Source organism: Malus domestica, chromosome 01 (assembly GCF_042453785.1).
Source record: "Malus domestica chromosome 01, GDT2T_hap1".
NCBI classification, from domain to species: domain Eukaryota; kingdom Viridiplantae; phylum Streptophyta; class Magnoliopsida; order Rosales; family Rosaceae; genus Malus; species Malus domestica.
In genome coordinates, this window is record NC_091661.1 from 17,829,242 (window position 1) to 17,843,738 (window position 14,497).

Below are 14,497 nucleotides of genomic sequence, written 5' to 3' on the forward strand. Positions count from 1 at the left end.
AATCTGTCAATTTGTATTTGAAATTTGAATTCACTTGTAATCTGATATATGTTTATATTGTAATCAACTTTTCTTGTAATCTCTATATAATGAAATCAAAACCTCACTTATCATTAACTAACTTGAGCTTATGCAATCAATCTCTAAAACCCTAGTTTAAACTCTTTCATTGAGGTACTTGTATACCTATTCTCAGCCTCAGGCAGGATGTTGGTGGCCTAGTTGCTGAACCAAATTAATTCTTTCGGAATAATGTAGATTCACTTCAGTTGATTTAGTTCTCTGCATTGCAGGAATCAGGATGTTTGCTCACATGCTTTTGGCATCCCTCACCGTCCTCATTTCCTTCTTGGGGGTCCGCGGTATTATAATTTTTGTGATTTATTTCTTTAATTCCAAAAAGTAATCCAAAAACCAACCCAAATGTGTTACTATTTCAAGTAGTAGGAGACCAATTAACCAAAGTCCTAATCCAAATCTCTTCTTTGATTTCCCCCAATTTCTTACACACCCAACAAAGCACAATGACAATCCAATACCTCCTATTTGAGCTCCTTAAGCTCCTTCCCCTGAAGATCGAAAGTCAAACGAATTCCCAGCTCCGCCACCTCCAACCTTTCACCTCTCGACGCAACACCGGGGGATCTTCCTCGCATTTGCGAATGGGCCTCTGAGTCGCATCCGCCGCGTCCCCCACCGACTGAAAATAAAGCCGGCCGGCATCCTTTTGCTTGCAATTTTGTTTGCACACCGGGCAAGTGTACTTCTTCGTCCTCGCAGAGTACTCGAACCACTGTTGCAGACTAGGGTTTCACACCGAAGACGTCGCCGTATTAAACATCAATTTCCGAACAAATGCATACATTAAGATTAAACAAACATACACAAATTGAATACATATATACATGTAGAGAGAGCGAGAGAGAAAAGAGTGGAGAGAGAGAGAGAGATAGACCAGAGCTCGTGGAAGACATGGCCGCAGATGGAGATGGATTGCAGATCCTCAGAAGTGGGCTTGAGGTCTTCGTAGCAGATTGAGCAGATTGTTTTGGTGAAATTGTTGGAATCTGCATCGGCCATCTCTCTGGTCTCTAATCTAGGGTTTCGGATTTGAGATTTATTTGTGTCATGGTTTTGGAGGGCCGTGCGTGGAGCCAACTGAGCGGGAAGAAGTGGAATTAGAGGGAGGGGAAAATCAAAGGAAATTTAACTAAAAGTTTTCGTTCTATTCATTTTAATGAAAAATTAAATTTTTACGTTAAAAAATTAATTTTAGTACTATTTATTTTATTCTTTAATTAAAACTTCAAGTTTTCAAGTTATTTTTATTAGTTTTCCTAAAATCAAATGTAAAATTTGCAAATTACAAGAGCATTAATTCTAGTCTAATTACAACTTATCATTTGTTCAATGCCTTTCAATTCTATTTCAGGTTGGGTTAATTGTGCGTGTTTAACTACAGATGAGTCTGTTGTCATTCTAATTTTCTAAGATCACTATGTGCCCCATATAGTATTAGCCCTAGTTTGGTACTGAGGTAATTCTGAAAAAAGTGATTATAAAAAAAAGTTGGGAGCTGTTTTATGTTTGGTAAACATTCAGCTTCAGCTTTTTTTTTCAAAGTTTTGGGTGAAAAAAAGCCAAAATCACAAAGCTGCAAAACCCAGCTTTGAAAAATCGGCTTTTTTTCATATCTGTTTTACATAAAAGTTTATCAAACACTATAATACTGTTTTTTTTTTTTTCAAAAGCACTTTTACAAAAAAAGTTTACCAAACACTCTACTGTTTTATTTCACAGCTGTTTATTCTCACGACACAACAGAAGAATAACAAACTATGTCTAGCAATTAACAGAAAGTGACTGATGATTGGATGTTTAGACAGAAATATACTTCACCCAGAGTAAAGCGTGTTGCACTCTCTGCTACGCAAGCATAAGAACCATCGGCTTGTTTTAGCATCACCTGCCAAGGCCCTGCACAAAATGAAGAAAATATCCTTTGAGAAAAACCAGAGGATTTTCAGAAAAATAAAGTGCCAACAAAATCATGGTTAACAACACAAACAAGCTGATTGTATAGCAGAACCTTCCTGGATAAAGAAACGTTGGGGTTACAAGCACATTGATAATGAAAAACATAAAATCAGAAGGAGACACATACAAGTGATAGAAACATCTAATCAGCACACAAAAAACATAGCATCCAGAACCAAAATGTTTAAGACTTTAACAAGTACGAAGATATTGATCATTAAGCAAATGCACAATGCATTGCATTTGCACATGAAGTAGAGCTATTATATAAGCATGCAATTACAATGCACAATCAAATGATATATAAACATTCAAAATAGCAACAATCAATTGAGTTGAAAGAACATCAACAATATCGAGAAATCAAACCCAATTCATCTTTAAATTAAACACAAACCAACACAATCAGGAATTGTACCTCCCCTAAAGATCATCAATCAAACAAAATAAAGCAACCCATTAATCTTACCACCAAACCACGGCGATGGCAATCAGCAGCGTCCATTAAGATTAAAACACGAAATTCAAAATTTAACGATCACACCAAAATCAATCGATTATAGAACAAAAACAAGAAACCGAGAAAACCCAGAAATGATTCGATCCCAATTCTCCAAAGTAATCAAAGAACCTCAGAATTGACAAGCCGATTCAATACAAGAACAATTACAAAAAAAAAAAAAGCAATTGATTGAATCGAGCTGTGGGATTTGGAAACTTGGGATAGGTCGAATTAGGGATGAAATTTAGATTAGGAAAATCAAAATTAGCACACAGATCGAAATGGTATTCACAGGCAATAAAGAACAAGGCACAGACAAAAGAAATAAAAAATATATAAGTATGAAAGGAGGGCAATGTTGGTAAATTAAAAAATTCATTAAAAATATTACTTTAGCTCCTTGTTATACAAATAAACTGCTTTTTGAAGCTGCAAAATGCACCTTCCTGTTTTTAGTTTTTTTTCATCTGGAACTCTGAAATAATAAGCTGTTTTTTGAAAATGCAAAATGCACCTTCTTGTTTTTACCTTTTTTCATCTTAAACTTTGAAATAAAGCTTATTTGTAATGTTTACTAAACACTAAAAACTCTTCTAACTTTTTTCGTACCAGTTTTTTTTTTAAATTACCTCAATAACCATACCTAAAATGTGTGGGATTTTTTTACAAAAGAGTAAAAATAAAGGAAAGAAACAAAAGTGTATTTCTTATTCTCAATCAAAAGCAATGTTGTGAGCAGGAGAGAGGGAGGGGAAAGGTCAGCGAATCAAATAGAAACAACAGGAAAAACCAAATAGAAGCCTAGGGAAAAATAATATAACAAAGAATAGAAAGTCTCAATTTTACCCTCAAATCGATACACTTTTGAATCGCACTGTATGGGTAAAACCGTCATTTGAGTAATTGAATTTTCGTTGTAGTCTTCGTCTACGAGCAAGCTCTCTCTCTCTCTCTCTCTCGCGCTCTCGATCTAACCCAAACCAGACCCAGCGAAGAAGGAAGAGGCAAACTCTCTGATATTCTCTCTCTCACTTTCTCGCTCAGTGAAATTCGAATAGAGGTATATTTTCCATTTTTTTGGATTAATTTATTTTTTTTTTTTGTTTAATTTTTTTTTTCTTCACAAAGTGCAAACTAGGCATGGTAATTGTTGGTTTTTTGCTGAATGTGCGATCGAAAGGTAGAAATTTGTTTAGCGTTTTTTATGTGGTTCGGATTTTGAAGACCCTGTTCTGACAATTTGATCTCTGAATTTTTAGAGGTGCTGGAGCTGTGAATCCAATGGGATTTTTTTGTAATTTCTTGTTCCATGTGTTTGATTGGTGAGAAAATAGAGGAGAACAATGGAAAATTTGAAATGGAGTTATCAGCTCAAGTATCTTGCAGCTGAAAAATCCATCAAAACTAGAGAATATGTGACCTTTTTAATTAGAAGAAAATGATAATTTTTAACATGTATTTCTCTTCTATAATTCAATTTCAAGGCAACATCCATTCATTATCTCCGGCATTTATTAACTCTTGGGTGTTTCTGTAATGTTTTCAGTTTTTAAATGATTCTAAGTCATAGTTGAACTTTTGAGTTTATAATTTGAAATTTTGTCAAAACTGAATGAATTAATTTGCTTTTCTGGGTTCTAAATTATGGGACTTTAGAAATTCATTTAGTTGCAAATTTACAATGATTGGCTCCAAAATTTGACGTTAGGGTTAAGAAGCTTATTCCCTATATGCGGTATATTTTAAAGAAGGACCAATTCTTGTTTCATGTGTTTAGCAAACACGCACATTCCTATTATGCGTGAGAATGGAGTGTATTAGATGTCTTACAGTTACTCTTTTCTTGTGATTTGAGCAACAAAATTTTGGTTCTCGAATCAAGATCGTTGTTAATTTGTCTATAATGGATGGAACTTTTGACTGGTGTTGGCTTTTTTGTGAGCTCTCGTGGCGACTTTATTCATTCTGCTGCTTTGCTGATTTTTCTTGAACCAGATGAAAGAGAGTAGAGACAAGAGTGATAGACTTTCAAAATCTTCATCTGTTAGCTCACTTCCACTCATCTTGGACATAGACGACTTTAAGGTGAATAACGGAAAAATATATCATATATGTTCTGTAACTTTTATAGTATACCTATCATGAATTGGCCATCAGTGTAAACTAATGATTGAAATTCTTTGAAATTTAATTTGTAGGGGGAGTTTTCTTTTGATGCATTGTTCGGTAACCTTGTAAATGAGCTGCTTCCTTCTTTTCAAGAAGAAGAAACAGACTCGTCTGAAGGTCATAGCAACCTCAGTGGGAATGATTCTTTACAAAATGGACATATGCGAGTACCATCAGATGCAGCAAAATTTGCGCAAGGACTTTCAGACCCCTTATTTCCAGAAGTAGATAAGATATTATCTCTGTTCAAGGATTCTTGTAAAGAGTTGGTTGATCTCCAGAAACAGGTATGTCTTGGGATAATGTAGGTATTGGACTTACAAAGTTATGTGAAGTTTTTCTGAATTTGCTGATTCCATCCTGTCACCCTTGTAGATTGATGGAAGACTCTACAATCTTAAGAAGGAGGTTTCTGTACAAGATTCTAAGCACCGCAAGACACTTGTTGAGGTTAGTTAGATGAGAGTGTATATTTTAGTGTATTATATTAAGAATATGGTGTGCACACTGCACTCCAAGAAGAAACAGAAGTTCTTTCCAGTGTGAGATGTTACTTTCAGAGCTAAAACTATCATCGTTAGAGTGTGACATGGATATCGGGGTTTAACTTAATACAGTTCTCTAAGCCGGAAATGACAATTACCTGTTGAAAAATCTGAATATTATTGCAACTCATCTTTTGTAGATTCCACCTATCATTGTGCAATGAGTATCATATGTAAAAAATTCCATGGAATTTACATATATGCTTCTTGTTCATGTTTTGATAAAAATGAAGGCTTACAATTTAAATTCTTTTCTAACATTGTCCTCCACCAATCTTAAGTGAGAATATGCAAGTTTTACACATGTGAAGTTAGGATCTAAATTCCAAAAATGCTTTCAAAGCATTAAATGAATCTGAGTTGAACAGTGAATCACAAATTTGACTGTATTGTTATGCATTCAGCTTGAAAAAGGAGTAGATGGCTTGTTTGGTAGCTTTGCCAGGTTGGATTCACGAATATCAAGTGTTGGCCAGACTGCTGCAAAAATAGGAGATCATCTGCAGGTGAAGTCTTGTCCTAAGCCTGTTTAACAATGCTTAACATCTGAAGTTGTACTTGATATCTATTGTGCCATCATTTCATTAAATATTTGTTAATTTGTGTTTTGTGATTATGTGGGTTTTTCTTGTCAGAGTGCAGATGCTCAGCGGGAAACTGCTAGTCAAACAATAGAGCTTATAAAGGTAGTCACTGTCGATTTAGTATATGCTACCTTTTATTTATAATAAGTTAACACCATGTTGACTTTTATTCTTTCAGTACTTGATGGAGTTCAATAGCAGCCCAGGCGATCTCATGGAACTTTCACCCCTGTTTTCTGATGATAGCCGTGTTGCAGAGGCTGCTAAAATTGCACAAAAATTGAGTAAGATGGCATTATCATCTCCAAACTCTGTAGTTATTTTGCCAAGGAACACTATTTATGAGCCTCGCTCTCTCTCTCTTCCCTCCACCTCTTACTCACTTTCTGCGAAAGGGGATTAAGGACATTTGGAAGTAGCAGTAGCTGTGATTCATCTTCAGGATATGATCATGATATATGTTTAGGTGGATGAAGCCAGAATGATGTTCATCTGATATATGTAGATATGTTAAGACCTAATTCACATCTGGAGCAATTAGGTTCAATGGGCTGAAGCTGTGAGTCCTGTGAAACCCTATTATATGTCCTTTTGGTACGTGGCCACCTAATGTGAAAAGGTGTTTGTACTTCATGAGTGTATACAAATTATTACCATTCTACTTAATGAGTATATAGGAGCCCCATATAATTGTAGGAGGAGTGCTTTAATCAGTGTGGTATCTTTTAAAACTGACTTGTAATTATGGTAATATCATCCTTTATTCTGAAAATGGAGATAAAGTTGTGATAAACCTAATGGTAATAAGGTTATTTTACTATGGTTGTATGCTCATCATTTTGAGATATAATTACCTTCCATGCTTCTGTCAATATTAGGGGCCTTTGCTGAGGAAGATATTGGAAGACAGGGGATATCTGTACCATCAGGCAATGCAACAGCTAGCAGAGGGTTAGAAGTTGCAGTTGCTAATCTTCAGGACTACTGCAATGGTATGCTGTCATAAAAGTTTTAAGCCTCATTGGAAAATTCTCTATGCAATCTTTAGAAGAAGACACTATGTTTCCCTCATTACTTTCGTTTCCTTGTTCTTTTAATTCAAAACTATGGATGGCACACCTCCTTAATGATTTTATTGTAATCTTGAATCCTAGAAATTAGTTTCGGAGGGAAAGATTTCTACAAATTATAGCGATTGAATCTGATTAGAGTCCTCTGCTTCTAATTTTGAATAGAATTGGAGAACAGATTGCTATCTCGTTTTGATGCTGCATCACAGAGAAGAGAATTGTCAACCATGGCAGAATGTGCTAAAATATTATCTCAGGTAATCACTGTTACTGGACCTAGTAGATCATTGTATCTAGAGAATTTAACACCAGGACTCCTGGCCTCTCTCTGTCTCATTAGATCTAAATACATGGTGAATCAAATACCTCTTTAGTTTTTACAAATGAATCCCTTTGCCTTATTTTTTTATATTTAAATTGCGATGCAGTTTAACAGGGGCTCTAGTGCTATGCAACATTATGTGGCAACACGTCCAATGTTTATTGATGTGGAAGTCATGAATGCAGATACCAGATTGGTTCTTGGTGATGAGGGTTCACAGGCTAGTCCTAGCAATGTTGCTCGTGGACTTTCTTCCTTGTATAAAGAAATCACAGGTTTAAAGAATGTCATTAATCTAGTACAAGTGGTTGAATTCTTGCAATATATTTGTTACATCTTAGTTTCTTGTGCAGACACTGTACGTAAGGAGGCTGCAACAATTATGGCTGTCTTCCCTTCTCCAAATGAAGTTATGTCAATCTTAGTTCAGGTACTGAGAAGGATTTAATTTTATCTTCTTATTTTTATCTTTTTGGGTGAGTATCTTTTCTCACCATACTTTACCCAGGGTAGCCTCACCAATCCCGTTCTAAGCATGTTGTGTATCATATATATTACAAATGCCTAACCCTTTGAAATCAGGACATCCATATTGTTATAATGATGAGAGAGAATGTTAATTAGCATTTTGAAAAATACACTATCCTTTTGTTTTACATCTGGATGGTTGAATGCAATGGTGAACCCATATTTGGTTTATATAACACATGTCAGTCTTAGAAGAGATTGATTCTGCTAGAACTGGGTTAATGGTGGTGATAAGAAATCCTACTTTTGGGTTCCATTTTGGTTCCCTGTTAATGCATTACTGGATTTATTTCATCTATGTAACTAGTTTTCTTATGTTGGGTGCAGCGGGTTTTGGAGCAGAGAGTTACTGCTTTACTGGACAAATTATTAGTGAAGCCATCTTTGGTGAATCTACCTCCTATGGAAGAAGGTGGACTTCTATTGGTGAGTAAATTACTCTGCCTGTTTCCTTCTCCCCCTCCCATCTCATGCTTCATCACCAAATGCTTATGGACTAAAATTATCTCTTCATTTAACTTATATTTGATCTGAGACTGCAGTATCTTAGAATGCTAGCAGTCGCATATGAGAAGACACAAGAACTTGCTAGGGATCTACGAGCTGTGGGATGTGGTGACTTGGATATTGAAGGTAATGAATTAACTACTTGAAATCCATCTTATTGTTTTTTTTTTTATCAATGTGGAATACTTGTGTGGCTATGGTGGTGGGTAAAGGCAAGATAACCATCTGGATAATGTTATATTTGCAAAAAATAAAACGAGCTTGTGGATTGTGTTTGGTAGTAATATTGGACAATGAAAAGATTAATTGGGAAACAAAGATGCATCGCTCAAGATGCCTAACACAATATAAGGAACTTTTATTTCTTAGTTTTCTGATCCTTTAAAAAAGATTATGAGAAAAGTAGAAATTGCCATCGTGGGACAAATCCTAGGCTCAAAGCTGACATATATTAACTTGTGCTGTGTTATTTGGTGGAAATGTTAGTGGTTTTAGTGTTAGTCCGCATTTTTTTGTGGTTGAGATTGCTTCATTGTATTTATCAACTGTGGGATCTTCATAGAAACTTCCTCTGATGGTTCAGGCCTCACAGAGTCTCTGTTTTCTTCTCACAAGGATGGATATCCTGAACATGAGCAGGCCTCTCTTAAACAACTATATCAAGCTAAGGTTTGCATCAAATGCATTCGTTCTTGACCAAGCTTCAATTCTCAGGCTCTCTTGGTGCTAACAATGCATAACATGTATTATACTGTGCAGATGGCAGAACTGCGTGCTGAAAACCAACAGATACCTGAATCAGGTGGAACAATCGGGCGCTCAAAAAGCGCTGCAGTAGCATCTTCCCACCAGCAAATATCCGTCACTGTTGTGACAGAGTTTGTTCGTTGGAATGAAGAAGCAATTGCCAGATGCACTTTGTTTTCATCTCAAGTAATGTTTGTTAGCGATGCTACATATGATTGCTCATTTTAAACTTGTATCTAATTTACTTAGGATCCAGGGAAATTCTTTGTTTAGTAATCTTTTAAATTCTGGAAGAGCATATTTAAAATATAACCCCTAAGTTTTTCTTTGTACTCCATTGTGGTCTAGTGTTTCTCCTGTTCTCCCCAATATATGGGTTTACTTATTCTTTTCTCTTTTTGTATGAAAAGGTTACCATGCATTCACAAATGTCTACAATTTTTAACATGGAAATTGGAGATCTGGTATTAAGTATCTCAAAATTTATCTGCATACAGAGAATGTGAATCTAAAGACCAGAGTTATAAGAAAATCATGCTTAAATTAGCTCTTTCCCTTGTGGATAAGTAAGAAATTCACTGAATTGGTGGACATGGTAGTTGTATGTTACTGCTGATGATTAACCCGGAAGAAAATTTTGACATGCCTTATGAAGCTGATAATTGGGCAATGGGAGAACTCATACTAAGAGTAGTAAAATAGAAATTAAAAATACAATGTCCTTTAGATGGTAAAATTGGGGTTTGAATTGTTCTGGATTTTTATTATCAGATCTAATGCCAGTTCTCAGATTGTTTTTTATATGTTACTGTACAGCCTGCAACACTTGCAGCAAATGTAAAAGCAGTGTTCACTTCCCTGCTAGACCAAGTAAGTTGGTTGCTTAAATTGAGGGTTTGATTCGAAACCTCGTTTTCCACTCTTTTTTTTTTCAATGAAATGCTTTTATTTCTCAATTTACCGTCCTTTTCAATAGACGTCCAGTTAAGATTCCGGCTGGACAAAAGCATAAATTATATATATATATATATATATATATATATATATTATTAAATATTAAGAGAGAAATTCTTGTATGATTTTCACTTTTCAGGTCAGTCAATATATAACGGAAGGTCTTGAGCGAGCAAGGGATGGCCTGACTGAAGCTGCAGCTTTGAGGGAAAGATTTGTACTGGGCACTAGCGTTAGTAGAAGGGTGGCTGCTGCCGCTGCTTCTGCTGTACTTACCTGATCATAGACCTTTTGTTGCCTTGTAAATTGTGAAGTTTTTAAGATAAAATGTATAGTCTGCCCATATGGAACTTAAGGGTATCAATGGCTGATGTGTAGGCAGAAGCAGCTGCTGCGGCTGGTGAAAGCAGTTTCAGATCTTTCATGGTTGCTGTACAACGCTGCGGTAGTAGTGTGGCTATAGTTCAGCAAGTATGTTGGTTTGCCATTTATCTAAATGAATGTTACTTTAAGTGGAATACCTGATATGTTGAACTAATTGGCATTTTCTCTCCAGTATTTTTCAAATTCTATATCTCGGCTCCTACTCCCTGTGGATGGTGCACATGCTGCTTCTTGTGAAGAAATGGCAACAGCTATGTCCAGTGCAGAGGGTGCCGCATATAAAGGGCTTCAACAGTGCATTGAAACTGTGATGGCAGAGGTCAGTTAATGAATTCTAGACTTGTTTCAAATATAGGGTGGTCAGCAGGCTTGCATATTTCATGATTTCACCCCATTAGTATCTGAACATATCCTGTATAGGTTGCATGCGTATTTTGTGCTCTGACAATTCCTTCTTGGTTCATTTTTTTCCTTTTGTGAAATTCCTACTATCCAGGTGGAGCGGTTACTTTCTGCTGAACAGAAGGTAACTGATTATAGATCACCTGAAGATGGATTTGCTCCTGATCATCGGCCAACAAATGCCTGTACAAGGTACAACAAACGTATAATTAAAGCTATATCTTAAGGGATTCCAAAAACTGACTCATGTCAATTTGTTTTCTTGGAGGGCGAGCCTGACATGAAGCAAAACCATATATTTAGCTAATTCTACAATGAGTTCTGAGACCAGAGATTTGACAGCTTTGTTTCTTTTCTGCTATATGTCTAATGCTTTTTAAATAATTTTCCTGGCCAAATTTTTTTAGTTTGTCTTCTTATGTGATATTTACTATGCAAATGTTATCACTTAATTCCCAACTATTTTTATACTAAATTAATGATATTGATCAATATAGTCCGTGTTGTTTCTGGATGTTGAATAACATTTCTCTCCTCTTATCTAGAGTTGTAGCGTATCTTTCTCGCGTGCTAGAATCAGCATTCACGGCACTTGAAGGTCTTAACAAACAAGCATTCCTGACTGAATTAGTGAGTAGTTCATCTGTGATCTCTCCTGACTCTTATTTATTCCATGCCTTTGATGTTTCTTTTGCAACCATAGATTAGGATTAGATTGATGCTGTAGAATAAGAGGCATCTGCACTGAATTCAATGAAGGATCGCACGGCCTTGAACACAGCGAACAATGCTTTCAACTAATATACTATGAATCATGATTGTATCAAAATTGATATAACACAGAAAAGTGCACAATGATTGCATAGGCCATGCTCGTTATATCTTTGTGGTTATGTTGTTAGTGATATTCTCATGTTCATTTCCTTTTTATTGTAATGTGTGTGGTATAAACTTTTTGAGGTTAGCTGCATAGGGTTAGGGAAGTTGTAGTGATTATATAATGATGATGAGTCATGAAACCTTCACTTTTGAATTCATGTAATTGTGATTTTTTTAATAGGGAAGCCGCTTGCATAAAGGGCTGCTAAATCATTGGCAGAAGTTCACTTTTAATCCGAGGTACGTGGACTTTCTCATATTTTTTGTGGCTGGCTAATAGAGTTGAAAGTTGTGCAAGTAACATATCCTAATTCCTTATTTCTCTCAGTGGAGGACTGCGGCTGAAGCGTGACATAACTGAATATGGAGAATTTGTGCGTAGTTTCAATGCTCCTTCCGTCGATGAAAAATTTGAATTGCTGGGCATGTAAGTTTTGTAGAAATTTCTAAATTTTCAGCTTCCATTCATCTCGATTTTTTATATCAATGTAATAATGAGCTTTTGTCTGCAGAATGGCCAATGTCTTCATTGTTGCTCCTGAAAGTCTTTCGACTCTATTTGAGGGCACACCAAGTATACGGAAAGATGCACAAAGGTAACTGTGGAATGCAAAAAGGCTCTTAGAACACACACACACAAATTAGTAAACCAAGATTCCAGACTATTATCATTATCCTGACTTCATTTGGAAAACATCCAGAAAGAAGTACACTATTCAGCATGAAATTTTGCACCGCATGACATTTCTTTTCTGCTTAGAGGTTTTCTAATTGTGATAAAATATTGATTTGGATGCTGAATCAGGTTTATTGAGCTTCGAGACGACTACAAGAGCGCAAAGCTTGCTGCCAGACTTAGTTCCTTGTGGACAAGTTCTAGTTGATACAGAAGCAGTACGCTGATTAGATACGCCCTCCCAAATTTTACTTGTCATCAAGCTGTTCCAGAGCTTAGAAAGACGGCACATCAAGTTGAATTCATTTGGAAGCAGACGCCAAGCTAGGGAGCCAGTTCAAAGTAAATTTCTGGTTAAGGAGCTAATCGTCGGATCATTGAATACAAAATTGTTTGATTTTCTTTCCCATTTTGTTGAGTGTTTATTTTTGAAGGTATAAATGGGAGGACCAGAAAGATTGTCGTCTTTAGAGCTTTAATTCATTTGCTAGGCTTGCGAATTTGATTCGACAACACTAGGATATGAATCAAATGATGAATTCGTTGAACTGAATTAGCTAATTTTCGAGGTGCATGTATTGTTGTTTCTTATGTTCCGGTCAAACTTTTGATTACACGTTTTTAACCGTGAATTAGTTTCAATTGCAAATTATGCTACTTATGGTGCTACTGTTGTCTCTAATTAGTAACCAAAGGCACTAAAGGGAAGGTGAAGTGGATGTTTTTCCTCCAAGTCCATGAATCACATGCCGGAATGAAGGAGAAAAGTGAAAAAGGTGTGGCTAGTGATGGAGATACATGGCCATGCCATTTGTGGTGGACTGCCTCCTACGGAGTTTTGGCACCCACTTCTCTCTCTCTCTCTCTAGAAACTCTCTCTATCTCTCTCTAGAAAGTGTAGTGGGGGGTGGTGGCTAGTAATGGACTACCCATGTCCTCTGATAGCAAAGGTATCTATCTATCACTTGAGGTTGTGCCAAACCCATTAATATGAACCAATCTCTATCCCTTAGGATGGGCCTAAGAGACTAGAGAAAAAGGCACCAAAGATCATCAAATAGGTGCTAAGTTATTGGATGACCCCCACAATCCTCAAAGCTTGTGGTTGTGCTTGTGGGGTTGCTTCTTATATTTGCCATCCCCACCTTTCTACAACTTTCTATATATTTGACCCATAAAAGATACTCAAATGCTCATCTTTAACTACAAATTACAAGCTGACACGTATGTTAAGCGCTTAATTAAAATTTTCAATTAGAGAAAGTTTAAGAACACGTGTTGAGCTGTTATGTGTAAGAAGTCGAGTATTTTCCCATGTCCAAATGGATAGAGACCAATTAGAGAGCGTGTATGTTTGACCTTTGACTACCCAAATGGAGATTGAACAAAATAAGAAGTCAATGTAGCTATATGTGATGGGCCATACACACCGACACGAAAGTGATAGCTTTAGCAGCCGAAACCCAAACCACCAAGAAATTTCACATTCAAAGTGCTTCACAGCTCTCTATCAATGAAATATAAATGTCAATAATAGGTTACGTAGTGTAGAGAGAGAGAGAGAGAGAGAGATAAAGGTGTGTGACGGCAGGTTTGTGTCATAATTAACTAGTCCAAAGTCTAGAACCACCATGGATGATCTAGTAACGAAGGTGAATTCTAAATTTGTACTTCCAACGATTGGTTTTGAGTTCGATTCTTAACGCTGGTAAATCATATAATGGTGGTTAAGTGCAAATTGTGTGAATAGACTTTCGCCACCAACTAGTTCACTTTTTACAAAAAGGGTAAAAAGTCTAGAAACGCATCCCTGCCTCCCTCCAATATGTATGAACCATCATCATCAATACCTATTTACCTTGCTTTCTTTATTTTTCTCTCGGCCGAAAGATGATCTAATTAACAGAATTTGATTTTAATTATTAGTTCCAAACCCATCTCTCTCAAAAGAAAGAGAGAAAAGATGAGGAACCTTTGTTTGGTATGATAAGAAGGTAAGGATTTCATGCAATTGATTGATACACAACATCAATTCCACATCAATTAACTATTCATAAACTTTTCTTTATTATAATTTTGAATAAGCCGTTATGGGGAAATTGTAGACACGACAAGAATTCAAACAATATAAATAAAGTTTTGAACCTATTCAGTAATAATTAATATTCTCAGAATTATCTATTTGAACTAG

At 36.1% G+C, this 14,497-nt stretch overlaps 1 protein-coding gene and 1 long non-coding RNA gene across 2 annotated transcripts; one reads left to right on the top strand and one right to left on the bottom strand.

Moving 5' to 3' along the window:
• Positions 1-363: 363 nt before the first annotated feature.
• Positions 364-2,877, bottom strand: LOC114823706 (uncharacterized). Its single transcript, XR_003771696.2, has 4 exons — positions 2,507-2,877; positions 1,895-1,977; positions 956-1,158; positions 364-803 (listed from the first exon to the last, which is right to left on the bottom strand). It is a non-coding gene; the product is annotated as an uncharacterized lncRNA (long non-coding RNA).
• A 278-nt stretch (positions 2,878-3,155) lies between these two features.
• Positions 3,156-12,897, top strand: LOC103408051 (exocyst complex component SEC10b-like). Its single transcript, XM_029099132.2, has 25 exons — positions 3,156-3,599; positions 4,535-4,624; positions 4,738-4,995; positions 5,084-5,158; positions 5,658-5,759; positions 5,889-5,939; positions 6,016-6,121; positions 6,716-6,829; positions 7,073-7,164; positions 7,336-7,504; positions 7,583-7,659; positions 8,085-8,183; positions 8,300-8,390; positions 8,848-8,933; positions 9,024-9,197; positions 9,828-9,881; positions 10,105-10,233; positions 10,344-10,436; positions 10,522-10,668; positions 10,846-10,943; positions 11,297-11,381; positions 11,812-11,870; positions 11,959-12,057; positions 12,143-12,226; positions 12,436-12,897. Exons 2-25 carry the CDS (start codon positions 4,535-4,537, stop codon positions 12,512-12,514), a joined length of 2,511 nt encoding a protein of 836 aa, XP_028954965.1. The 5' UTR covers positions 3,156-3,599; the 3' UTR covers positions 12,515-12,897.
• The last annotated feature ends 1,600 nt before the right edge of the window (positions 12,898-14,497 follow it).